Source organism: Henckelia pumila, unplaced genomic scaffold (genome assembly GCF_033568475.1).
Source record: "Henckelia pumila isolate YLH828 unplaced genomic scaffold, ASM3356847v2 CTG_461:::fragment_3, whole genome shotgun sequence".
NCBI classification, from domain to species: Eukaryota; Viridiplantae; Streptophyta; class Magnoliopsida; order Lamiales; family Gesneriaceae; genus Henckelia; species Henckelia pumila.
The window spans coordinates 4941736-4968458 of record NW_027331831.1 but is presented as its reverse complement, the minus strand read 5'-3'; the positions used below and the strand labels follow the sequence as shown (position 1 = coordinate 4968458).

The window sequence follows — 26723 nt, the reverse complement described above, 5'->3', positions numbered from 1 at the left end:
CCAAAACCGAATTGAACTAAGTTTGGATTTTTATTTCTTGGTGACTTCGAGAATATGTTCCTTGAAAATGTTTTTTGTCTTGAGTCTAACTGAAAAATAAAATAATATTTTGCTTTTTTGATTTAGATGATTTAATTTTTTGCTCGAGGGTTTTTTTTTTTTTTTTTTTTTTTTTTTCAAATTTATGTGCAAGTGAAATGAAATTTTGAGTCAGATCATGTATATTGAATCCTCTTTCATAATTTTAGAAATTTAAAATTTTAAAAATATAGTGGGTTGGGTTATATAGAAATGATGATTGTTACATTTTGTGTTTACTTATTGGAGGCATAATATTTTTGTTACTTTATAATAATAATAAATAAATAAATAAATAAAAAAGCAGATACTGGTTTTAATACTAAAAGTATTTTTCGTCCAAAATAGAAATAGTTGCATCTTGAAAAGTAATAATAGGTAGTTCTAACTTTTAAATGTGTTTTTTAATAAATAAATAATGGAACAAAAAAAAATTAACTATGGAATTAATTTTTTAATCCAACTTGAAAGAAGCTGAAACAAAAAATACTTAGCACGCCTTCTGGTTTATGATCTACCATTCTTTTACAGACTTTCTCCGTTCATAAACACAAACAATTTAGACAGATCGGTTTATAAAAGGATTTTCCAGAGATTTTACAACAAAAAATGTGACAGGAATATAAAATCTTGAATTCATGTTGCCTATTAATCAATATCGAAAATGAACAATATTCCCCAAATTAAAAATAAAAAACAAAACAAAAAGTAATAGGGTACAGGGTTGCTTTCAAGAAGTTAAAATTAAACACAAGGGAAAAAAAATACAAAACAAAAACAAAACTGGGAGACCATATCCACAGTGAACACGGTCAAACATGGGGGGCAGCCAGCCCCAGTTGGCAAATCAAAACCCGGTGATACAGATTCGCGTGCTTTTGTAATCTCACCTCTCAAAAATGCATCTCACTTCATCGAATTCGATTCGTGACTTTCAACTATCAAATTGAACATTTCCATCATCAACCATGGGCAAGCAAAGTGAAGTTCGAAGATCCAGTTAAACGTCTCAACGCAGGCCAAAAGAGGGGGCTGACGAGCATTTTCAACGATTGTTTGTGAATTGAACTAGTCATCCAAATAATAATAAGATCCGGCAGACTTCTGCTCCCGGTCCTTGGTTGAGTCCAGTTTATTGATTCTTGGACGAAAATTGGTTGGATCCCGCCTGAATGTAATGTCCAGATGCTGCATATAGTGACAAAAGCACATTATCAGAATAGTAAGGCCATCATCGAATGTGTCACGCCTACAGGTATATGTCCTTTTCCAAAACTGAGGAACCTAAGTTGCTTACATTCCGTACAATGAACCTAAGTTGCTTACATTCCGTACAATGTATATTAGTCAAACTTACATTCCGTACAATGGGATCCTTTAGTTATCTGCTCTATTTTCCAAATTGACAAACCTAAGTTGCTTGAAGATCCCATTTCATTATCTTATGAAGAAATTCATACTCTATCCCAAATTCTAACATGAAAGCATAACTTGTACAACAAAGGATGGATATTATGGAAGATTGGAAGTAGATAGCTTACCGATAAGAATAAGTTCATTCCAGTAAGCAGTGATTGAGGCGAATTGGCAATACAATCAATGGATGGATTCCCCTCGTACACAATCACCCTATCCGCAAGGTATGTTGCCATTATGAAGTCGTGCTCCACAACAAATGCCGTTTTCTTGGCATGAAGTATGAATCTTTTTATGACTTTTGAAGCAACAATACGCTGCTCAGAGTCGAGATATGCGCTAGGTTCATCTATCAAATATATATCTGCTGGCTGTAAGAGGATCCCCGAATACAGCAAATAAGAATCATAAGATACAACATGCATTCAAAGTAATCAATACCACTCACGGCATATTCAGGAACACTGATAATTAAGATACGCAGAGGCGCTGATGCGCTAAACGGCCATCATAAAAAATTTCATACCCAACAAAACCGATCAATTTATAAATTATCTCGAAAATCATTTCTATTATTTGAATATAAAAAACCCTACCATGTTCCCAAAATACTCCCATTTTGTTTTATATGCTAAAAATAACAATCCATCACATAAATTAATTTAAATTGGTATTAGTAAAATAAATTTCACTAAGAAATTAAATTGTTTATTTTATTGTTTTAATTATTTCTTTTTTTAGATAAAATGTTTTAATTATTTTTAAAATAACCAAATTACATTATTTTCCACATAATAAATTTATAAAAAAATATTGCTTTATATCCAATTATTTTTTCAAAAACAATTTACTTCAAAATTTCGTGTTAAAATGTAATGATAATAAATCAAGCTCGTAAAGTATCTTGGTAACAAAGATCATGTATTGTGATAATTTGGTTTCAACACAATATTGCACACGAAGAGAAAATTAACCTTTCCAAGACAGAGTGTCAAAGCAACTCTTTGCAATTCTCCACCAGAAAGATTAACGACCTCTTGATCCATCAGTTGCTCAATGAGGAGTGGCTTCATTACATCTGACACAAACTGCGGGTGCATGTAGGAATCACGAATTTTTTGATGTAACAGCATTCTAACAGTAGATTGAAACTTCGGACTGATCTTCTGTGGTTTGTAAGAGACATTGAACTCGGGTATTTCTGTATCCGAGTCTTCTATGGAATCAGGCTTCAGAAGACCGGCCTACAATTTGAAAGGAAACATTTTAATGAAACATTCTTTATTCACGCATTGGAAGAGAAAAATGAGAAATAAAGTATTACCAGCATCCGTATGAATGTTGTCTTCCCTGTCCCATTCTCACCAAGCATCACAATTATTTGAGAATCAGTGAATTCACCTTCCATGACCTTAAGCTGGAAATTACCCTGAGTTTTAGACATTGTCGGATACTTATATCGTGCATATGTTTCGATTTCTTCGGCACTTTCCTGAGGAGTCTCGGCAACCTGAGTAAAGGGACACATTAATATCATCTAGTCCACAAAAAAAAGTCCAGCGACCAAGGACAAATTCTATAGATTTCATTAAAGCTAAATTTGAACAAGTTTACCTTAAATGTAAGAGATTCGTCCCGAAATCTAAGATTTTCTGTTGGGACAAATCCGGCAAGAAAAATATTAATTCCTTCTCTGACAGAGAATGGAAGTGTTACCACTCCATATATACCAGGCTTCCCATAAAGGCAGCAGATAAAATCCGATAAATAATCAAGCACACTAAGATCGTGCTCTACGACAATTACATAGCTGAGAAGTGAAATATAAAATAGGTAAGACTTCATAATAGAATCATAGAGGGCTGGATAAACAATGATAGACAAACCTATTGGGACGGAGCAAAGATCTGATAACTTGAGCAGCTTTCAGCCTCTGCTTAACATCAAGATAACTTGAGGGTTCATCAAACATATAGATCTCAGCATTCTGTATGGCAACAACGGCTATTGCAAATCTCTGAAGTTCCCCACCAGATAAGTCTCCAACATTACGATCCATAACCTGTGTCAGCTGAAGATCAAGAGAAATTTCTGCTTTCACATTTCTCTCATCTTTCTGAGAGAGAACTTGCCCAACATTTCCTTGGACGGCTTTTGGGATGTGGTCGACATACTGGGGCTTGATTATTGCCTAGGAAAATGCATCAAACATTTGTAGCTTAAACAAACAAATATCAAGCACGAAGAGAAAAACAAAATTCAAGCAGAAGAAACCACAGGTATTCAGAATGAGTTCATGCTCAAATGGAGATGATTGTACACTCTCAAAGCTCAAAAATTCAGAGAGGCTACAATTTCCATGCGACCTGCTTCTTAGATGACATTTTGAGCTCAAAGGCCATCAAAAGCAGAAGTAATGCTTGAAGTTAACAATAATCTCTAAAAACTAAAACAAGCAGCAACTAAAATCAAAAGAACTAAGTAAGCAAACTTCAAACAAAACGCAGCCAATGCCAGCAGAAGTTCAAAAACATTACCAAAAGACATCACAAATTGCCAACATTTTTTTGCCAGAACTTACCTTCAAATTATCTTCAAGAATACGAGTAAAAAAATTTTGGAGCTCAGATCCACGAAAGTACGTCAAGATTTCCTGCCAATCAGGAGGATTCTGCAGGAAAATTTAGTGCAGAAAAATTGAGCTAAAGGTTGACCTCCAAGTACAGGAATTTAAAATCTACCAAATATGATTACGTTAAAGCGTCCCAAGTTAGGTTTCAATTTCCCAGCCAAAACTTTAAGTGCAGTTGATTTCCCAATGCCGTTAGTCCCGACCAAGCCAAGAACTTGTCCAGGTCTAGGAACAGGTAATCTGAGAAGAAATTATCAATGGTTATCTAGTGACAACCCAAAGCTAAAAATTAAGAATACCAGTTGAGCCAACCTGTGCAACTTAAAGGTGTTAGGACCATATCGATGGGTGGTATCTTTATCCAGGTCTTTTGGCAGGTTAATAATCTGGATGGCTTCAAATGGGCATTTCTGGGGAGACAGGCATGACAATGGCGAATTGAGTATCATGTGAATTCAACCCTAAGCCGTTAAAGATATATATCTTTTCTTGCATAGGACAAACCTTCACACATATACCACATCCAATGCACAATTCCTCAGAAATGAAAGCAATCTTGGATGCAGGAGTCACCTCAATACAAAGTTTACCTGCAATAAAACAACAAGCCGGTACATAGGAAAACTAAATTCTGATGAAAATTCAAACATCAATCAGTAAAGTTCTCGTATTAGAAACCCAAATCTTAGCATTATAGTCATTTTACTGTACCCAATATAAAATATTGTAACTACAATAAAGTTCGATGGAAGGCATATAAAAACATAATTACCTTGGTTTTCAAGCAAATATCAATACTTTCCAAGCCCCAACATAAATAAATGTTCATTGGTAGACGAAGTAAAACATATGAAAAGGATACCAATCCACCTTAGAATAGATTAAATTTCAGAGGCTACTTTGTAGAGACTCGAGAACAAACTGTTAGGCGCTCTCCAACAAGAAATGGTTACGCAAAAATACAAAAACAGGAAGGTTTAGCATGCATTGAAAATCCATATAATGGAGGCCCAGTGGCACCTATGTGCGGATGTTATCTCGTATGCAAATACTAAAAGACTTGTCAGAACTCTTATGCATGATAACTTATCAAACTCGACCAAAGCAATACAATTACAATGCAGGAGTCAAATATGGCCGATGTGTTTCATCCCAGTTGACATGCACTGCAGGGGATCCAAAGCCATTCGAGAAACTAGAGTCCGTTAAAATATATCCATGTCCCTTCATGAGTTGCTGTAAGATAGCTAATGATTTAAATCCCAGAAGATGACCAGTAGTAAAAATTCAAAAAAATCCAACAAAACTTTGATAGTGAACTTCAAACAAAACTCCACAGAATATTTTGCAAGGCTTTATTGAATAGGAAAATTTTCCTCCTAGGTAAACTTAGTTATCAATCCAAACTCGGTAAAAAGGCTCATTTTGAAAGCCATCAATTATACACAAACCATATCCACCTTCAAACCAAATCCAAAATTCGATTAAAAAAAAAACCATGAATCATTCATCCCATCAAGATTCCAGAAAAAGAATACTCAAACCAGAGAACGGGATGAAAAAGTTACCAGTTTTGACAACCGGGCAGCTCTTTTTACACTCCTGGCGACACTTTTTAGGCTTGCACTTATCTGAACTCACTATAGCTATACGCGTCAGCCTCTGATCCGCCATCTCTCTGAATTCAACTGGAATCACCGGAACGAAACGGAACCAAAATCTTAACCCCCCAACAAAGTAAATTGAAGATACAAATACATATATAATAGAGAAAGTAAAAAAGAACAGCACCCGAGGACGAAAGATGCAGAGAGGAGCGTGCCAATGCAACGGTGGGCACGCGCACAAGAAAGATCACTCTATTCTATTGCTGCTTGTTAGGGTTCCAAGCAAAACTTTGAAGAATCGCTCTTTACAATTTAGCGTCTCTCTAATGTAATCTTAGAAATTTAGCGTTTTTTTTCCCATTTTTAATTATTTTTATTATAATTATTTGTAATTATTATTAAACAGAACTCGTATCTGACTAAGGGTGGTTCGGTACGATATGCGGAATTAAACAAAACTCGTATTTGACTAGGGGTGGTTTGGTACGGTATACCGCATATCGTATCGAAAATTTTGGTTATTCGGTACGGTATTGGTATGATATCGCGTATACCGATATTTTTTTAAAAGTTTTTTTTAAAAAAATATCGGTATACGCGATATCATACCGATACCGGATATACCGATTTTTTTTTCGGTATACCAAAATACCGAAAATTTGAAAATCTTATACCGATACCGAAAATTTCGGTACGGTGTAATTTTCTGTATATACGATTTTTTTTCGATACGATAAAGACGGTATGACGGCATTTCGATATTTTTTGTTATACCTATATCTGACAAAATTTTTATACATTTCATTTCGATTGTATCAATGTTATATTGCAATTTGCACCCACGAGAAATGATCCCGTGGCAGTACTTAATTATAACAACATAATGAACAAAATATAGATGAGGAAAAAACAATTTTTCAGATTGTCTGTGGATTGATGAATCGTACTTATTTTTTCCAATAAAAAAAACCCTTCTCAATTTCAGTTTAACAAACTATATGAGTTTTTGTAAAGCCCATAAAATTACAAATATCTATTAGACGACTGGGAATTATCTTAAATTTTTATTTCACTTCATTTTTGCATTGAATAGACATTTTTGTTTGAAGCAATAATATATTTTTTTAATTTTTTTAAAGCAAACATATATATTAATGCATAATATATTTTTTTCTTTTTGAAAGAGTTTGAAGCAAGAATATTGTTTATATGGGAACATTTATCTGGATTTTATTTAAGATAAGTAAGAGATTATGTTTGGGTAGAGATATGAGGCATGCATTTCAAATAACACTAATGATTTGAAATTCATCTATCACATTTACTACTGAAACTGCATAATTTGAAATGAAGTAGATTCGAAATTTACTCCAATTTTGTTTATTTAAGCAGGTCAGTGCATTAAAATCTCAAATACATCAATCCTAACCCAATCTAAAATATTTGAGATCAAATCCAATAAACAATTTCATCCTGACATAACTTAAACGTCATGCTCGGATTGGTAAAATTTGATTTCAAGAGAGATATTTGATTGGGATGAGTATCTAAGAGGTGAATTTCAAATGCTATGCACCTATTCCACTACAATTACTATTAAATTTGTTTTCACTTGATATGGTTCAAAATCCACTTGAATATTGTTCATCCAATCAATATAAAGAAGTTGAAATATATCATCTCAAGTTCATCGATCATGATGGAACGAAATCTTATGCTCCTACTACAATTTGCTCGTGCCACCATACAAATATTAAGAATTAACAACACATCATTATGTTAAAATCAAAATAATCTAAGAGTATATTAGGAAAAGAATAGAAAAATGATTGTTAAATATGGAATATAGAAACATGTCTACGTGTTTGAGATTTGAAAAATAAAAATAAATCATGACCTCGTACAATCGGGAGTGAGTAGTATATGGCAGTAGAATTATTTTGTGAATCTTAGAACATGTATTAGATTTTGATAAATGAAATCAAAAGAACATTCCCAACGAAGGATGATCAAATAAGCCACAACTCTTGGTTATCCACAAAAAAGTATCAATATAAAACGGGATACAACTGTTTCATTCGTTCGTCCACAATCACACACTGAAAATCTATTCATTTTTCACCCCAAAGACAACAAATAATGTCGCATTTTATTTATAATATTGTAGGTTCGCAATAACCCACGATTGCTTTGGAGTCACATATTACTTCCATTTCTTGAATTTCCCTCCCTTGTGCTTGCCGTGCTTTCCGTGCTTGAACTTCCCGCCATGCTTTCCGGGCTTGAATTTTCCACCACCATGCATAACGTTTCCATAGCCAGAGTGACCACCAGGAAAACCACCAACACCGTGGCCAGAGTGGCCAGAGTGGCCTCCATGTGCCAGATGTGAAATGCCATAGGCGGCGGCCGCGGCTGCTGCGCCACCAGCCAGCATCCCTCCCATGCCACCAGAGCCTGGAGACATAAGAGGATCACATTTAAAGCAACTCATTATGATAATTAAGAACTTGAATGTAAATATCTCGCACATATTTTGACAAGGGTCGTCCTTTTTTTTTCTCTTTTTGGTCAAGTGTTCCTCGTGCTATTCATAATCGTCTTACTATTGATTAGTAATTAATTTACAGTCGCAGACTTCAAAGAGCAAGAACTTAATGAATCAAGAGCAACATTCACTTTTTATACTACGGAGGGCTTGAGCCTTGACATACTTATGCTAAAGTATTATACGTGCACTCTCGTTTCATCAGTCCATGATTTGAAAGATGTTAAATATCAACTAATACATTTTAAATCAGGTTTGACATGTTAAGATCAGGTTATATTTTTAACATTATTTCATTGCTATGGAAAATCGCTTTGAGATAATAAAAACTATATAGTTACTTGACCATATAACATCAAGGACATGAACGAACAATTTCTATAGTCGGCAACACACCTGAGTGACCACCTGAGTGATGTGGAGCAGAACCAGGATAGCCTCCTGGGGGATACCCTTGTGGCGGATATCCGGATGGCGGATATCCTCCTTGGGGCGGATATCCTCCTTGGGGTGGATAACCTCCTTGGGGCGGATATCCTCCTTGTGGCGGATAACCGGAGGGTGGATATCCTCCTTGGGGCGGATAGCCTTGTGGAGGATAGTGTCCCGATGGATTATGCCCACCACCGCCTACAACATGAGCCAGGTTCGAAAAAAGCCCCTTGTCAGATTCATCGTACTGATCCTTGTCCTTACCACCTCCCATTTTTTAAGCAATCTCGATCAATCTATGTGACCTGCAAGATCTGAATGTATACATGAATAAAACATTAGATGTTACAAGTTCAAGAACATGGTTAAACTGACTCAACATCAAACACACATGAGAGTATTTCTTCTTTTCATTTCCTCCACCAATTCAAAGCATTTAAACACAGATTTTAATTTGTTTCATTCCAATTCGATAAGAATTCTACCGTTGGTTAAATTCCTTTCTTTGTTACAACATTTTTACCCAAAAAAATTGTGTTTTCATGAATATATGCCGAAATGACCATCGTCACTAAATGTTAACCTTCCATGATAATAAATACCAATGGAGGACAAACAAGATTGAAAGAACTCATGAGGACTACAGATCACCAAACTTCTTAATAAAGAAATCAACAGCTTTTACACATACCAAAGTTTCCGTGACCGACAATCACCAATCCCAAACAATAATCCAAGAAAGAGACACGGTAATCCAGCCCCCCGTGGACTAGCATTCAGATCCCACATGTTCTTCAGGAATTTTACACTAATTCAACATCTATCATTTAAAGACTCTAATGTTAATGTCTATAAAGATCAAAATCTCTCTTTTTCTCCGAATCAAATCCAATACCCCGATCAAATTTCTGCATCCCAACGCACATTTAACATCCACAGACACACAGAAAATTCAGGGAACATTCGGATCCAACTGTTCTTCATGATCATAATCAAGAAACAAAAAACAAATAACTACTTCATAAACGAAAACCCAGTAAAATTATTCATAATCCCACGTATAACATCGATCTTTCAAACCGAAAAAAGGCACATGGAATGAAATCAGCACCACCAAGAACAGTATAGAACCCAGATCATTCACTTAAACGGCACATAGACAAACAGTGCGGGTGCGTAAGAAGAGAAAGAGGGGGAGAGAGATGTGTGGCTCACCTTGAAGCAACTCTTGAAAAATCCTTGATTGATTCAATGAAACATGAAATGGAATTGGATATGCACGAATTAATATAGTTTCCTATGAAATGGATAGCAAAAGATATTCGGATTCTACGCGTTTTTTCGACGCGTAAACGTGTTTTGAAAGGTCCCACGATTTTAGTCAAATTCTTAATTTGTTCTTCTGTCCTCCTCACGGGGATTTCTTAATTTGGTTATGTTTGAGTTCAATCTAACATATGGGTATTATCTCAATGATAGATCTAATATCATATGATTTGTTACGTCAACAATATATAATTAATTACGCCTATGTGTAAAAATACGAGTCATTTGATACATGATTTGGGTATTATCCATGTACTAGGATTTCATTAACCTATGGTTATATAGAATTACTCAAAATGTTATTTATCAATTTTTAAATTTAAACATTTTTCTAGAACAAGTAGATTTTTTTTTTATTTTATTGAAAGATAATGTTTTTTTTTTTCCAACAGATTGAAAGATAATGTTGATCTTTAAAATATGGTGCTGTACGTGGGGCATCAATGCTTTGTTGTCTATAGTAATTTATTTTTAAAATATAAACATGAATGCGTTTTTTAAAAAATATATATGCATGAATTCTTATGCTCTAAGTTAAGTCATTTTCAAGCTTCAAAATAAAAATAAATAAATAAAAAAGTTAAGTCATTTTCATCTTCAGAGCTTGGTATTGTGTTTTTTTTTTATTTATTTTAAACATGGATATTTTTATGAAACATTTTACACGTTAATTTTAGTAGATATATCTCATATTTAACCTGATCTATGAAAATGTATAATTTTTTTCTTATATCAAGAATATTTCATTTTATTGTAGATAATCGTTTCACGGAGATCGTCACCTACTATTTTTTATTCTATATTTTATTTTTTAGTGTATGAGGCTTAAAAATTGCTGAAATATTTTTCTATTATTTTTCGTTCGAATATACGGTAGTACTAGTCCTACAAGTAAAATACAATATTTTCGGATATATTTTAGTGTTTCGATTTTGAATTATATTTTAAACATATATATATATATATAGTGAGTCAACTCGAATCACATATTAATAAAAAATTTGGGCATGCAATTAACTTAAACAAAAAATTATAATCAAAGTAGCTGCAGAAATCATAATCGCATGATGCCCTTAAAAAATAATTAAATACCCCAACTCTGTCTGACATAAATAAGATAAGCAAACCTTTCTCCAAAAATATAATGATCAAAACGTAAATCATATTTCCCAATTCATTATAAAAAAAATGTATTTCCAAAAATATATTGTGCATGACCATATATATCCCATATTTTTACTAATAAAACTTAGAATTTCATGTTAATTCGACTCACATTACCATTAGTTATGAAAATCTTCCCGTAAATTTCATCAAACCGTACTAAGTTAAACATGTATAATAGACTTGAAATATTGCTTAGAAGAAAAAAAAACATTGATAGTTGTGTCAAATGCACACTTATTCGATCAATCCACCATCTCAGACACCTCATTAATGACTCAATGTATGTATTATATTAAATGGAGTAATGGACCACAATTTTTCTAAATGAACCACAATTTCGTATTAATTTGTAAAAAATAATGGCATTATAAAATTTGTGTTCATGTTGTTATTTGCTTGACATATTTTATCTTTTTTTTACGTGAAAATCCGCAGCCGCTACCTTTCGGTGCGCTTTGGATAAACTTCCGGACTAACACAATAGCCTGCAAACTACGCTAGCCAGATAAATCATATTGGGCAAACCTTGTGCGACAGGCTAGTCCAAGAAAGTGTTGGCAGGAAAAATCGAACTTCAAACCTCTGGCCAAGAATTCACCTACTCCACCAACTTGGACACCCTTTGGGACTTATTTTATCGTTATTTTGCACACATAACATGTGTGTGCTTTCAACTGGTTATTTATGTCTGTTTTAAAAACTTAAAAATTGTTTTAAGAGTTTATAAGTTATTAGTTATTATTTAAAAAATAATATTTTAAAATATTTGAATATACTTATTTCAAATAATTATTTTATTATCAAAATACTAAAAAAAATTGTGTGGATATATATATATATATATATGAAATGAAAACAATTTATGAATTTTATCATAAATATTAAACATGTTGAAATAAATAAAAATTATTTTATTAGTTACGCTGCGAGAGATGGAGACTTGTAATAACCTCTGTTGCATTTGTCAAAAATGAATTTAAGGCCAGACAGAGATTTATATATCATCATCCTATTACGTAGAAATGTAAAATGTTAAAATAAAAAAACAAGGTCACCCAAATTTAGTTTTTTTTTTCCCCCAATTTTTGGGGTCAAACTAATAAGTTCGACAAATTATAATTTGTTTTGTAGAGTTTAAGAGCTCAATCACTTAATTCTGAATCGATTTTGATAGGCTAAATGAATCTCATCTCACTAAAGACGAGTTTCAAATTAAAGTTTCGATCATTCGGATATTCATACATTCAAGAAGCCAAAATATAGACTCATACTGAAACATTGTAGTACCTCGATTCAGATTTCCTAATAATATAGACATGCCACAGTACAGGCAAAACTAGATCAGCAAAACCTCAACGCGGCTTCAAGTTCTTTCTCATCGTCACAATTGTATCCAAGCAGATAAGCTCGAGCTGATACATTTCAACACCACAGATATCATCAATACGAAGAAAACGGAGTCGAGAGAAATCTAAGGATATACAGGACACGCTTGATTAACAATGTTTAAAGTCAACTGTTCTTACCAAAACGACCAGATCCCATAAATGGCTCAGCTTCATCCGCAACACCACCTTGTTGCTGATCCTGAATTTTCAGAACATGGGGACGATCGAGTTATCCAGATTAGTGTGTTAGAGGTTAAGAGGAAAAATCACAAAAAGACAAGTAAAATAAACTTTTGTGTTAAATGCAAATATTTCTGTATCCAAAATATACTCCATCAATTTGTTCACAAAATTCCAGCTTGCGAAAATTCATAATTTGTTTCCAAGATGCTCAAGGCTAATTGAAACTCTTGAATTTGTAACTACTCTAAAACAAAATAGCTCAAAAGTAGGAGTTAAAGAAGAAAAAATATCTTACAGCATCATATTCCATTTCAGATGGTGACAGTAAACGATCAAAACAACGTCCAGAGATGGTGCAGACCAACAGTTCGTTCGTGGGGTCCATAACAACTTCTTTGCATGTATCATCACAAACTGCGTAACCATATGGAAACCATGGTTGAGAATTAAGAAGTTTGTTTATCGAACCATTCAATAAAAAAATTTTGTCACTTTGATCTCCACCCAACATTTCACGAAAATATAGTCTCTTACCATGAACATTTCCAGTCTTCTCACAAACAAATACATCCCCAATATGATAATATGTGCAACTTTCTCCGGAGCATGCGTGATTGACTTCCACAGCATCAGAAAGCCCTCTGCTGCTCTTCCACGAGGAGATTTGATCAGCAAGTGTCTTGTCTAGAATTATACGATCATCATTCACCTTCACGACAAATATTAAACAACAGTTAAAGACAAGTTCATTTTGCGTCCAGTCACAATGCTCAATAATCACCCTCTTACAAAGGTCCATGACAGGTAATGATATAAAAAAACAAATTTGGGCATTCTCAGTAAAACTATTTGACCGTTCAACATATTTTTTGAGATTACGATATACAACTAATTGATGTAGGCAAGGTAAAAAGGTGGGTAGAAAGCAGCATTAGTTAAAGTAGTACAGCTTAAGGATTCATCATTTCCACTATCGTTACATAAATGACACAAAATCCATGTGGGTGTTAAATACAGGAGACCAAGTTCATGATTCAGAGAGGTTCTCTCCTTTTTGGCACCTCTGCTTTTTATTGCCAACGGAAAGAAGAATAAAATCAGCTGCACACCAAAATCAAGAAACACCTACCACTTCAACTTTTTATGTTCCGCACACTTTAACTAACATACCAATAAAAAAAATGGCATCAAAGAGCTGGGAGTAGATTTAACATCGAGCTCATTGAATTGTAAATTTAATTTACCTGAGAAAGATTTGGCGCTTGGGTTCTCTTAGCGACCTGCATTTGGATGTAATATTCTTTAAATTCATTTGGGCAATTCCTCACGAACTCAACCATATCTTCTTCATCACGCTGTTAATCAAACAAAATGTTTCGATATCACAAATGTAATATTATAAAAAGATCATCCGCATCAGAAAATTTAAGAATCACGGATTTAACACACGAGGCTAGCTCTTTAAGGAAGATGAAAACACAACAGGAGCTCAAATGTAAGACTCTCAACCAATGGCAACATTTAGACATTCATTGATTCATTGTGAAGGATGTTGAAGGTAAAAGAAAAATAAAACTCAAATAGAAACTCACCTGAATGTAAAGTTTCTTCCATGCACACTCCCGAAGTTTTTTTGGAGGCAGTAGACTCCATCGCAGACAATATCTACACAAATTACTTACAATTGATATTCTTCATATGAAAGATACAGGAGAGAATTCCGAGCTGGTGATTTCTATTGCTAGCACGGATGGACTACACGCAAGACACAATCATCATCACACACGAGAGAAAGAGTAAGTGTGTTTATTATCAAAAAAATTGAACCATTTCAATTTTGTATCAACTAGTTGCATTAAAATCTACAAAATCTTCCAATCAAGCATTTTTCGAATTTACTAGACAGGAGTACAGGAAAAAAGCACCACAATTTTATACTAGATGGCACGGAGGAAAAACGATAAAGAACAATGCACAAGCATAAACATCTACATAAATGTATGATGTTTCATCAACCCAGATTGGACTCCGTAGTCTGCTTATGGTTTTAGGTCTGGAGTTGGACAAATATGATGATAAAAGGTAGCAGAGGTAAAAGTACTAACAGGCGACGCCACAAGGATTCATCCGAAGCAGCGAAATTAAAGAATCTACACACCAATGAGCATGAAACAAGATCCTGCAGTTCAGTAATCAGAAATGTTTAACAAAAAGACAAATAACTAGTTCAGAAACAATACAGATTCATCCTGGACAACAGTAAAATAATTTATGCATCTTGATACCTCAGAGGAAAGATATTTGAGGATGTGATACAACAATTCCGGAGGGATGTTACTGAAAATTCCTGTATCAATTCTCCAAAGCAACTGTCTGCTATCCCTAGCATGCATCCCATTATTGTTGATTCTTTCTGCTACAGTAGCACTTTTCTTTGAAGGTGACGCTGCAGATTCAGCTTCAGCTTCCAGCTCAGTGGATGGCAACGATGATGAAGATGATGATCTTAAAGTCCTTGACAATTCCACATCACTGATTTCACCTTCCTCGATTCTGATTCTCTTCGCTTCTTGCTCTTCCTTCTCTTCTTGTTCGCTTAGCTTCCCTTCCTCAGCACGCAATCTTTTCCCATCTCTTTCTTCTTTCTCACTCCCATATGCCTCTTCTACTGATCCCTCCTGCAATACACCATCCAAGAAACCTCATTCATGCTCATAGGAGATGCGAAAGTGTTAATGTTGCACAAAAGTTGTAAGTTCCCCTTCCTATTAAGATTCTGATATCTAACCTAGAGACCCCAAAAATTCACTATTTAATTACATAAGGCATTGCTCATGTAGAAAGTTTCTGTTAGAAAACCACTTATCTAAAAGGTCGAACAAGAGAAATGGATCAGCAATAGTTTTATTATTTAACCGGTTCCCCTCCTGGCCCTGGGTGAGCGAGCCAGAAAAAGGAACATACGCATGAAATTACACACCCAAAGCATAAACATGCGGAGAGGGTGTTGGGATGTGATGGTCACCACTAAAGGATCCAAAACAAACTAAAGAAAATATGAATTACAAGACCAACATGTTACCTCATCTTAAAATTACAAACATATTTTTTCAGCAAGCAAACCGTAAACTTTTTAGACCATCCACAAATTAACTTGACACTTTCGATTCCATGGAGGAGCAACGGTACCTTCTGAGAACTTGCACTAATAATCCAACTTATATCCGTTTAGCAAAATATGTTGTCTTATGTGATAACACACAGACAGACACAATCAACATTTGAATCCATTTGAAGCCAGTCAAAGACATGATTACATGTTGTGCATCACATTTTAGTTTGCCAAGTTTTTCTCCATAAACATCGGTCGTCCCTCACAAAAGTTGCCGAGATCAAACCTGTTTATCTATTGAATATGATTATTTTTCACTATTATTATGCACAATAATTAATTAGAAAAATAGTGTCCACCGCTCACCAATATAAATATAACAAAAAAATAAGCTTCCAACACCAACAACAGATTTTTTTTCGCTTTTGCACGGCCCGGGAATTTCTTATTGATCAATAATATTCACGTACATCTCTAGATATTTCCGCGCATAATTCGTACAAATCCGCAATTCAACATCAATTAGGTAAAACGTATAAATCCAAAAGTCGATGACAGCCATACCTGGTCGGAGATCTCGGAGAGGACTTCGGATTCGAGAAACCTAGCGAGGCCTTCGTCTTCGTCGTCAGAAGCCATAACAGTTGCGGAAAAATTCTACAAGAAAAAAATTTAATAATCGAAAGTTACACACGCAAAAATCATGTGTACATACAGCTGAGGCGGCGGAATAAGGAGCAAATCTGCCGGCGATTAAAAGATGGAAGCGGCGGCGAACCTGGACCGTCGATTGATTTTATTGTGGAGTGAGAAGCCACGGAAGGAGATGCGACAATCGGGGAGAGCCGCTTGAATTCGGGTCGGGTTTCCGTCGAATGTGGATCATGAGCTGTTTTCTCGGGTCGATGGGCGAAGTTTAAAACATCTATTTGGGTCCGGAAAAAGTGGGCTGACGTTTGGATGCCAATACGCTAGGAATCATATTCATTGAAGTTAATTTAATTTTTTTGAAACAAACATAATCACATAATTATATTAAAATGATCAAGACGATTACAAATAATTGATAGAAAGACCACCATTGATGTTGGTGCCTCAACCCATGAACTAGGACTAGGACAACAATATGCATTCCTAGCAACGACATGAGCAATTTCATTTACTTTTCTTGGCACAAACCGTACTATGAACTCAGGATATGCATTCATGATTATCTTACATTGAGAGACAATAGAAGCGAGTTCAGAAAAATCATTTGCTGAAGATCCCAACGCATCAACCACAATTTTCGAGTCCGATTCAAAGATTATCTTTTGAAACCCTAAATTGCGAACCCAAGTGAGAGCTTCCAGGATGCTCGTAGCTTCACCTTCAAGAACCTGTAACCTGCCATAAAAAACAGAAGACCGTCCCCCTAAAAATACACCTGAAGCATCTCGTAATATATACCATACCAAAACCAATAACTCCTGCATCTTCTGGAAAAGCCGCATCACATATGACAAAGATAGAGAGTGCCACATCTCACATTTAGGAGTATTAGGATGATTAAATTCTCGAGAATAATTTTTTCAAATAAAAGTGTTGTTGATTTTCAAAATTTATCTTGTTCATATTATATAAAATATATAACATAAAAGTTAGATAATACAATAAAGAAAAATTAAAATATTATTGTCCAACCCACGCTGTTTAAAAATTCTGGCTATGCTACTGGTTTTACGGATATGTCATCCAACATATATTTCTACAATGAAAAATCATATTTTTGACAAAAATAATATTTTTAATGGATCAGTGAATCGGGGCTAATATGTCTAAAAAATTTTTTTGTCGTGATCCAACCCACAGGCTGACCGGCCTAACCCGCAACCCACCTTGGGTTGGGTTGGGTTGATGATTTATAGCCCGCTAAGATGGTGGGCCGACCCACTATCAACCCGCCAAAAAGTGGATTTTTGGTGGATCGGCCCGCCCAACTATGAGTTGACCCGTTTGACAGATCTATCAATAACCAATGGCATGAAGATGTTACTGGACTCATGGCCCAACCATCACGGCCCAATATTAATCGTGCGGGAATTTATTTGCTGTAGACGGCGCATACTTATCGATCAACTCCCATTTCTCCGTTACCGTTGAAACTCGGCGCTATTCCCAGATCTCACATAGCTGAGCAAGACAGCTGAGAAGGCGGCGACGCAATTCAAACGTTATTCTCACGAATTCCCGTACACGCAAGCGATCGTGTAACTGTGGGCGGAGAGATATTTTGCCGTCGGAGAAAAATGGGGACGGCCAATGCGCTGGCTCCGGGGCTGTCACGGAAGCTGAAGAAGGTGCTGGAGACTCGAACCGACGCTCCCGATCTACTCGCATCTCTCCACACTCTGTCAACTTTTTACTCCGACAATGCACCTCACGCTCGTCGGAATCTCAGATTTACCATCGAGAAGCGCGGCCTCTCTATCAATGAGGAGTTTCTCGCCGCCTCCGCTACGGCTCAACAGGTATACGAATACATCGGTTAAGTCAAACGTGCAGGCTACTGCTTCTAATGTTTTTCGTTTTCCTGTGGAAAATTGTGAGATATAAGTAATTTGATCTGGCAGTAATTTCCGTAATAGTTTTAATCGACGGAGTGGGACTTTGTAAAGCTTCAGTCGTTTTTTAATGTATAATTTTGATATTTGTTCGTCCATCGTTGAATTCAACTGTGAATGTGACTGATAGGCATGCTCGGTTGTACTGGCAGGACACTCAGCTTTTACGCTGCGTGTAATTCTTTCTCAATATCTAACCTATAATTAGTTTGAAGCAAATTTGCTTGAATTTTGAACCATGCGATTTTGTGATATGCTGTTAGACTTTGACCTGAACTCTTTACCGATTATAGCACCTGAATCATTTAATCAATTTGGAAACATTTACGGGATAATTCATTTGTTGCATACTTAATTATGCCGTGTCAACTGAAGCATGAATGATTGCTTGATTCCGTGGAGAGGCTTGTTTTGTTCCTTTTTATGGAATAATGTATCGTCTATCGATATCATTTTCTCAAACAATGATGATCACTATATAATTTAGGATGATGTATGGCTTGGTATTGTTGAGGTTGTTGACATTACTCGACTTGACTGAATTGGCATTCAGTTATAAAGGTATTGGTTGCAGGAATATTGCCCGCTGATGCACTGATTTACAATCATCCAAATGTCCATTGCTTCTTGCTACACAATTTCCCCCTTACTCTTGCATCCCTGAGAGAATGTTTCAGTTACATGCCTTCATTATAACAGTACTTAGAACATTGCTTTCTAGGATAGTCTTCTATTATTATTTTGTCGGGCAAAGGTCGATCGCTCGATGAATAGTCTTGTAAATCGACAATTGTATACATTTTTATTCATAATGATGTATTTAGTGCACAGTTACACTCTCTTGTTTTATAATTTGCTCGATACTAATACTGGTTGATAACGTTTGGGATGAGCAGACACATTTACTATTATATCTTTAGATTGCATAATGTTGGTGTGGTTGATGGTTTTTATAGGCCTTGGATCAGGTGGAAGAAGAGGTTAATGCTCTGTCTGAATGTTGTGATAAGTACGCACGCTCTCCTGATTTTCTAATAAATTCTACCTCTTCTTTTTCCTCTTCCCCTTAACATTCTACTTGTACCGTTCTGTAGTTTTGGCCTATCATCATCCTTTTGGTTTTACAAAAAAATTAACCGCATGAAAAATATTTACTCTTATTTATCTACCTTTTGAAGCTTTTATAATTTAGAAAATCATATTTCCATTGATAGCCCTCAGCGAAGATACTTGAATTCGATACCTCCTTTCTGCCCATCTACTACACTCATGCAAACACTTTTTGAATGCCAACTGTACTTAACACTGATATCAAGAGAAATATAAATAAAAGAAATATCCCATGCTAAAAACAAAAAAGATCATGATATTATGATTTTGTGCTGTAGGATTGCGAAGGCTTTGGGTAATTGTAATGCTACCACGGGTGATATCATCAGTACGACAGAGAGGCTTAAACAGGAACTTGAAACCACTACACAGAGACAGGAGATAGCATTATGCTTTCTTCGTGATTATCAGCTCTCCAATGATGAGGTACCGGTTGATTTCAAAAATTTAATTTACCTGGCCCTCAACTATTGGATTAAATCTGTGTATACATTCACCATCTAGTTATTTATTTGTTTCTTGTCTTTTCTTTAGATTAACGCCCTAAGGGAGGAAGACCTTAATGAAAACTTTTTCAAGGCACTTGCTCATGTTCAAGAAATTCATGCCAACTGTAAAGTGTTGCTAAGAACTCATCACCAGGTTCTCTCTCGCACATTGTAATTTGTCCGTTTGTGTCACTCTTCTCTCTTTCTTTTCTTTAAAGCCTTGTTTTATCTTGATCTATCTAGCTGAAATTTCCATACTTTGGCTCAAGCATGCACTTGGTGCGCAGAACCGCATTCAGCATTCCCAGGCTCTGATTGTTTGATATGATAGAATCTGTTTGACAATGCTGTCATTTATATGTGAAGTTTATATATAAACATGCAATTTAGTGTAAATAAGTTCTGCTTATAATAAAATAATTGAATAATTTAAGACCTTAGCACTTGTTGAGACAATAGATGGGCATCATTTAAAGGGCTTTTTCCACCCTCTATTTATTTATATTTATAATAAAATAATTGAATAATTAAGACTTTAACGTGTTTTTTCCACCCTCTGTTCATATCTACTATGTAGCATGTGAGTTTGGTAAACTATTTCGTTATGGGGCTTATTTTTCCTAGGTCAGTCTATTAAATCAACTCTTTTTTTTATTTCGAATGCTCTAAATAAATAACTGTAGTGTTTTGAATTCGCTAGAACATTATTTGCAGCGAGCTGGTTTGGAGCTTATGGATATGATGGCTGTTTATCAAGAAGGAGCTTATGAACGTCTATGCAGGTAATTTCTCTAACATTATGGTAGATTTCCAGCAGGGAGAAAACATTAGAGGCATTTTTGAGCCAGAAATTTACTAGCTATGGCAGTCACACATCAGGTATAGTCTTGTTGGGCAATCAATAGCATATTTGTGATATGCTTGGTGCTGCAATAGCAGTTTCATATATCTTTTTTTTTTCCTTTTTTTTTTTTGCATCTAGATGCAGAAATATCATATATACAATAGTATGAAAAAAATTAGTCATATTTTAGAACGTTTTCTGTACCATTTTCTACTCTAGGGTGTCGTACCTGTTTTGATTTTCTATACTTTGATAAAGCTGCCTGTTTTCTTATTGGTGTTTCTCTTACCTGTGGAAATAATGTTCAGCAAACACTCATTTGTCATAGTACACTTGCCTGCAGTTTGAGGCTCTAGGATTCAATTTCATAGAAGAGAAATATGTGAAATTAGTAGAACTATTGATTTTTGGGTTTCTGAGTTCTTTCATCCGCTATTCTGACCCTCAGTTTGTTTGCTACGTCAAAACTTCTTTCTTTTTATTGTTATATAATCGATCACTCAAGGTTGCATGCACATGTATTTCTCGTAGATGGGTTCAAGCAGAGTGTAGGAGTCTTGGGGATGTTGACAATCCTGAAGTCAGTGACCTCCTAAAAACTGCAGTTGGATGCCTGAAAGAAAGACCTGTTCTATTTAAATATTGTGCGGAAGAGGTATTCATGCTTATGAGCTAGAAACTAGAGAAACATATTGAACTTCCTTTGCTTTTTCCATAAAATATTCCTTGATTGCAGGTAGCAAATATGAGACATAATGCATTATTCAGAAGATTCATCAGTGCCCTCACACGTGGAGGGCCCAGTGGACTACCAAGACCTATAGAAGTTCATGCTCATGACCCTTTAAGATACGTAGGTGACATGCTGGGATGGTTGCATCAGGTAGATTATTTTCCCCCTGTTTTATATCTTCGGGTCTACTTTCATTTTTTACCATATATTAAGTGAAAAAAATATTAATACTAAAAATTTTGGCTGCTAGATGTGGATTTCCTAAAATGTCCTTATACGTCCTTGCTTTGTTTTTTTAATGCAATAGTTTGATCCATGTTATTTGATAGAAAGTGACTATGGTTCACAATAGGTACCACAAATTTCACACGTAGATGAAAATTTAAAATTTGATTGAAGGACACGTAAGAAATATTGGACAATTTCAAATCCTGAAAAGGTGAATGCATAAGATATAATTGTAAATTTATATGATCAGCTATGGTAGAACTAGACCATAAAGCCTAAAGAAAATCTAAATTAGAAATTTGGATTTTTTTGTTAAGTTTTTAACTGTAGGATTGCATCAATATGCTTTATATGAATATCGAAGTATTGTATAAATATCAAAGTTTAAATGGATGTTATTTGTATTACACGCGTACTTTGTGTGTGCACTGGATAATGTATGCCCTCCTATGGCGAATGTAATTTTAATTGTTTTGACCATTTCTTTGGCTATGTGACAGGCATTGGCTTCTGAAAGAGAACTTGTGCTTGCATTGCTTGATCCAAATTTTGTGACAGATACTGGACCAACAGCTCAACGATTCTCCAAAATATCAGGGAATGATAACGGAAAGACAGAGTCGGACTTGACATTTGTATTAGACAGGATATTTGAAGGAGTTTGTCGGCCGTTTAAAGCGAGAGTCGAACAAGTATTGCAATCTCAGCCTAACCTTATCATTTCATACAAACTCAGTAATACTTTGGAGTTTTACAGCCACACGGTGAGTTTTACAGAACATGAATATCCCATTTATCCTTTTTAAATTATTTAATTTAATTTGTCTCAGCTGGTTATCTTTGTACAGATATCAGATTTGTTAGGAAGAGAAACAGCTCTCTGTAATACACTCTGGGCTCTCAGGGATGCTGCTCAAAAGACCTTTTTTGACATCCTAAAAACCCGGGGAGAGAAACTCCTTCGATATCCTCCTCTTGTTGCTGTTGATCTTTCTCCACCTCCAGCTGTGAGGGAAGGAGTATCAGTGCTTCTTGAAATAATTGAAACACATGACAGCATGATGGTTTATTCATCAGGCAAGGAACCTACATTTCAACCGGTCATTTCCGCTTTATTGGACCCAATAATTCAGGTGTGTTATATTCTGAGTATTTGATGACATTATTTTGACGGCATAGGATACCTAATGCTTGATGCAAAAGTGGTCCTGGCAATTATAAAAACTTATCATCCCGATTATACATCACATTTTAATTATGACTCCAAATTTATGAGCATAAATATAGTATTTTATTAGATAGATTGGATTGCTAGACACACCCATATATGTCATTTCATTTGTGTGGGACTGAGTGCTTGTCATTTCACCAAAAACTGTGGCGGGTGGAACGATGGTTCATTTTTTCAAATCGTACAACATTTACTTCGATCTTTTTCTTCAGCAAGAGTGATTTGTTCCCCAGCAATATGGTTTAGGCTTTCTGAGATACCTGATCATTGTGCAAGATTGGTGTTCACCGTAATATCTTGCTCTAACAGCACTGCATTTTTTCAGTATGTGAATTGTTTTGCTAAGCATTTTTTGATACTCCATTTAGTGACAGAATTTGTGAATTTGTTTTTATTCATCTTTATCCAATTTGAATTCTTGCTCCTGGTATTCAGATGTGTGAACAAGCAGCAGAGGCGCATAAATCCAAAGGAGTTATTCAGTCATCAAGGAGAAGCAGAGGAAGTTCAGATCCTGCTCAGCTCCGCAGATCATCTATAGATGCTATTTTGGATAACGGCAGTTCAACCCCTATATCTCAGGTATTTTTTATTTTTTCGTTGGATTTTCTATTTGAACTAGGGGGGAGAACTAGCAAGAAAAAGGGGGGCTTGTCAGTCTCTTTTATTTGAACGAAGAATTTCCAAATCTTGGGTTTATTTTCTGCACATAGTTTTGCTTTGATCTGGTAGCCTAGTATCTAAGTAATGATTGGTTTCTCTTCATTTGACTGTGAAAAAATATTTGAGTTTAATAGTGAACCTTGTCATTTTGATAATAAGGGTTGATTTTTAGAGTAATTTAGAGGAGACCATATATGATAATTTTTTGAAAAATTATTCATTTGAGAGTAGGAAATTCCACTCCTTCCTCCTAGCACGAGATCTGTGAATTGATGAACAATTCAATTGAAAGCCTTTTTTGCTCGAATTAAAAGATCTTTGGTAGTTTTAAGTTCATCTTCTGTAACATCCTTTGACTTACAGGCTGTGTTTGTTGCCAGATCCGTGAAGTACCTTCCAAAATATTTCTGATCAACTGCTTGTGTTCTATCAGACAACCATTGTTGGGCCACGAAGTTGCCGCTGAATACATTAAAAAGCTTGGATCGATGATAGAAACCCACATGCACGATCTCGTTGAGAAGGAAGCAGATTCCATTCTTCGGAGATGCAACTTATCGAACAAAATGTCTCATTTCCGTGACTCATTAACCAACAAAGAGATATCTGAGGATTCAGTATCTAAGCCTCCATTGTCTGAGACGGAAGCCATGTCCTCCACTGTTCTTTCCGATTGTTTGAAATCTCTCTTTGGGCTCGTTTTGGGAAGCGAAACTTCTCTTCCTGAGTTCGAACAAATGAATGTTCCTAGTCTTCGATCAGAAGCCTGTGTTCGCTTGGCTAAAACTCTAGCTGATGCATATGAACTTATATATAAGGCGATCATGGATCCGAGGAATGGATACGCGGATCCTAAGTCGTTGGTCAGGCATTCTCCTGATCAGATAAGGACCATTTTGGGTATCTGAAACTGTGGATTTGTTCAAGTCATGAAATGTGGAAAGAAAATCAACCTGGATTTAGCTTTTCAGAGAAGGTACGCGTTCATGTTTGACTGGTGTATCTTCTGATTTTAATGTAATAGTTTACATTTTATGGATGAATTATATCATTATATGTATTTTTTTATATTTTATATACTCGGATGTGATACGTATTCATCCGATTAAAAAAAATGATTTGATATATGTGACCAGAGACCTGAGATGTCTATGTGCATGAGAACCTCTAAGAAAACGCTACCTTCTCCTCGAGTGGCCGTTGTCTCTCCATGTGATCTTTATGGTAATAAAATTATTTTGGGTTAATTTGTCAAAAATTTATGTCTTCAGAATTACTGTATGCCAATTATTGTCAAATTATTTTTGCATTGAAAAGATTATTGTCAATTTTTTTAAAATATAAAGTATGTATATAAAACTTGCGTGTTATCAATTTGGTTCACAAAATTTGTCATTTGGTAAGTAGATGGAAGAATGATCCGCCAATCGATTCGCATCCATCTATATTTAACTAGAAGGAGCTCTATCTACTCCACTATTAAGGATAATTTATTAGACATTAATTACTAACTCTATTACACGTGTAAGGGTTACTTAGTTAAATGTTATCTACAAGGACATTATCCGCATGATAGATCTAAGGGTGATCAAAATCCCGCATGATGCGGGTAGTGCCCTTGTAGATAACATGAAATATTCTCCTAGAAAGTGTTTTTGTTTTATTGTTGTTGTCATTTTCTTTTTGCCATTTTTTAAAGATATTTTCTTTTTATCGTTGATATGCATTAAAAAGCAAGGGGATGAGATTTAGGGGTGTTAATTCGGTGAGTCGGGTTAGCAAATTTTTTTTTTTAAATTTCTCAACTTAACTCGAACCGAACCAACCCGAAAATGACCAATCCGAGCCCGAACCCGGCTAACCCGATCAATCCGAATCAATCCGATTTATTTTTTATTTTTTTAATTTTCTAACAAAATAATTAAATAAAAATTCAAAACACAAAGTAATAATAGTAATATTTAATTTAATCACATGATAACAAAGTCAAATTTATATATAATTTAAATTTGAAAGTTTAGTCGTAGAAAATTTAAATTATATTTAATACAAAAAATTTAAAAAATTATTTTAAAAAATAAAAATAGTACAAAATAAACATTAAATGAAGAAAATATATTATATCGATATACAATAATTTTTTTCAAACATACACTATATAAAAAAATATATCAAATCTTTCTTAGTTTTATATATATAAAATAATAATAATAATAAATTTCGGGTCATCTCGGGTTGACCCGAACCTAAAAACCCTTAACATTAACTCGATATTTTTCGGATCGATTTGTGTCGTGTTGACAAGTTGGATTGAGTTTTGACACCCCTAAATGAAAAGCGGCAAAATTCAGAGATAAGAGTCAATAGCTCCACTCCTCGTCTCCTCTCTTCTCCTTTTTTTTTTTAAAAAAAAGGGAAAAAAGGGAAAAAAAAAGGAAAAAAGAAAGCAGCATATATATTATAAATAACTACACATCCCTCATGTCCTATTTTTCAACAGAATTCAAAAAAGAGGGCATCAGCATCACGGAAGTGTCGATGCTGGCATGTGGGTACTACTCACGTGCCAGATCTAATGGTTCGTTTTTTTATACAAGTCAGATGTTTATGTGAACATCTCACTTGCATAAAATATGGATCGTTGGATACCCCATTGAGCACTACCTCAATGGAGTAGTATCGACATTTTCCATGAACATCTCACTTGCATAAAATATGGATCGTTGGATAATACTCCATTGAGCACTACCCCAATGGAGTAGTATTGACACTTTCCAACATCACAAGCAGCTCTACAAGTATTAGCATTTTAATAATTATTTAAAAATATTGATATAATTTAATAAATATATTTGAATTTTAAATATATTATAACAAATTTATAATATCAGAAATGTTTATGTCATTTGGGATAACAGTTAAATGAGAGTAACA

The 26723-nt window shown here is 34.9% G+C and overlaps 4 protein-coding genes across 8 annotated transcripts; 1 reads left to right on the top strand and 3 right to left on the bottom strand.

Moving 5' to 3' along the window:
- Window positions 1-682: 682 nt before the first annotated feature.
- On the bottom strand, window positions 683-6049 carry LOC140871340 (ABC transporter E family member 2-like). The gene is made up of 12 exons (XM_073273806.1): window positions 5918-6049; window positions 5695-5814; window positions 4631-4716; window positions 4439-4536; window positions 4249-4366; window positions 4076-4165; window positions 3381-3685; window positions 3109-3304; window positions 2819-3004; window positions 2469-2738; window positions 1620-1865; window positions 683-1266 (listed from the first exon to the last, which is right to left on the bottom strand). Exons 2-12 carry the CDS (start codon window positions 5798-5800, stop codon window positions 1147-1149), a joined length of 1821 nt encoding a protein of 606 aa, XP_073129907.1. The 5' UTR covers window positions 5801-5814; window positions 5918-6049; the 3' UTR covers window positions 683-1146.
- A 1690-nt stretch (window positions 6050-7739) lies between these two features.
- On the bottom strand, window positions 7740-10076 carry LOC140871531 (uncharacterized). Of its 2 annotated transcripts, none has more exons than XM_073274069.1 (3): window positions 9929-10076; window positions 8678-9027; window positions 7740-8190 (listed from the first exon to the last, which is right to left on the bottom strand). In XM_073274069.1, exons 2-3 carry the CDS (start codon window positions 8985-8987, stop codon window positions 7937-7939), a joined length of 564 nt encoding a protein of 187 aa, XP_073130170.1. In that variant the 5' UTR covers window positions 8988-9027; window positions 9929-10076; the 3' UTR covers window positions 7740-7936. The 2 variants fall into 2 exon arrangements, with proteins under 2 accessions (XP_073130170.1, XP_073130171.1); XM_073274070.1 differs by lacking the exon at window positions 9929-10076 and adding an exon at window positions 9405-9888.
- A 2203-nt stretch (window positions 10077-12279) lies between these two features.
- LOC140871803 (F-box protein SKIP31) lies at window positions 12280-16804 on the bottom strand. 3 transcript variants are annotated; one of them, XM_073274525.1, is made up of 10 exons: window positions 16605-16693; window positions 16454-16546; window positions 15063-15455; window positions 14883-14956; window positions 14370-14442; window positions 14022-14132; window positions 13312-13486; window positions 13073-13191; window positions 12733-12793; window positions 12280-12618 (listed from the first exon to the last, which is right to left on the bottom strand). In XM_073274525.1, exons 2-10 carry the CDS (start codon window positions 16526-16528, stop codon window positions 12548-12550), a joined length of 1152 nt encoding a protein of 383 aa, XP_073130626.1. In that variant the 5' UTR covers window positions 16529-16546; window positions 16605-16693; the 3' UTR covers window positions 12280-12547. The 3 variants fall into 3 exon arrangements, with proteins under 3 accessions (XP_073130626.1, XP_073130625.1, XP_073130624.1); XM_073274524.1 differs by having other exon boundaries at window positions 12281-12618; window positions 16668-16804; XM_073274523.1 differs by having other exon boundaries at window positions 12281-12618; window positions 16454-16661.
- Window positions 16805-17992: 1188 nt separating this feature from the next.
- Window positions 17993-25019, top strand: LOC140871641 (conserved oligomeric Golgi complex subunit 6). 2 transcript variants are annotated; one of them, XR_012147730.1, is made up of 12 exons: window positions 17993-18399; window positions 19449-19501; window positions 19881-20028; window positions 20137-20244; window positions 20805-20872; window positions 21466-21589; window positions 21671-21817; window positions 22396-22659; window positions 22744-23028; window positions 23562-23708; window positions 24170-24765; window positions 24926-25016. XR_012147730.1 is itself a non-coding variant. In XM_073274247.1 (11 exons), exons 1-11 carry the CDS (start codon window positions 18178-18180, stop codon window positions 24695-24697), a joined length of 2094 nt encoding a protein of 697 aa, XP_073130348.1. In that variant the 5' UTR covers window positions 17993-18177; the 3' UTR covers window positions 24698-25019. The 2 variants fall into 2 exon arrangements, 1 of the variants encoding a protein (XP_073130348.1); XM_073274247.1 differs by having other exon boundaries at window positions 24170-25019.
- The last annotated feature ends 1704 nt before the right edge of the window (window positions 25020-26723 follow it).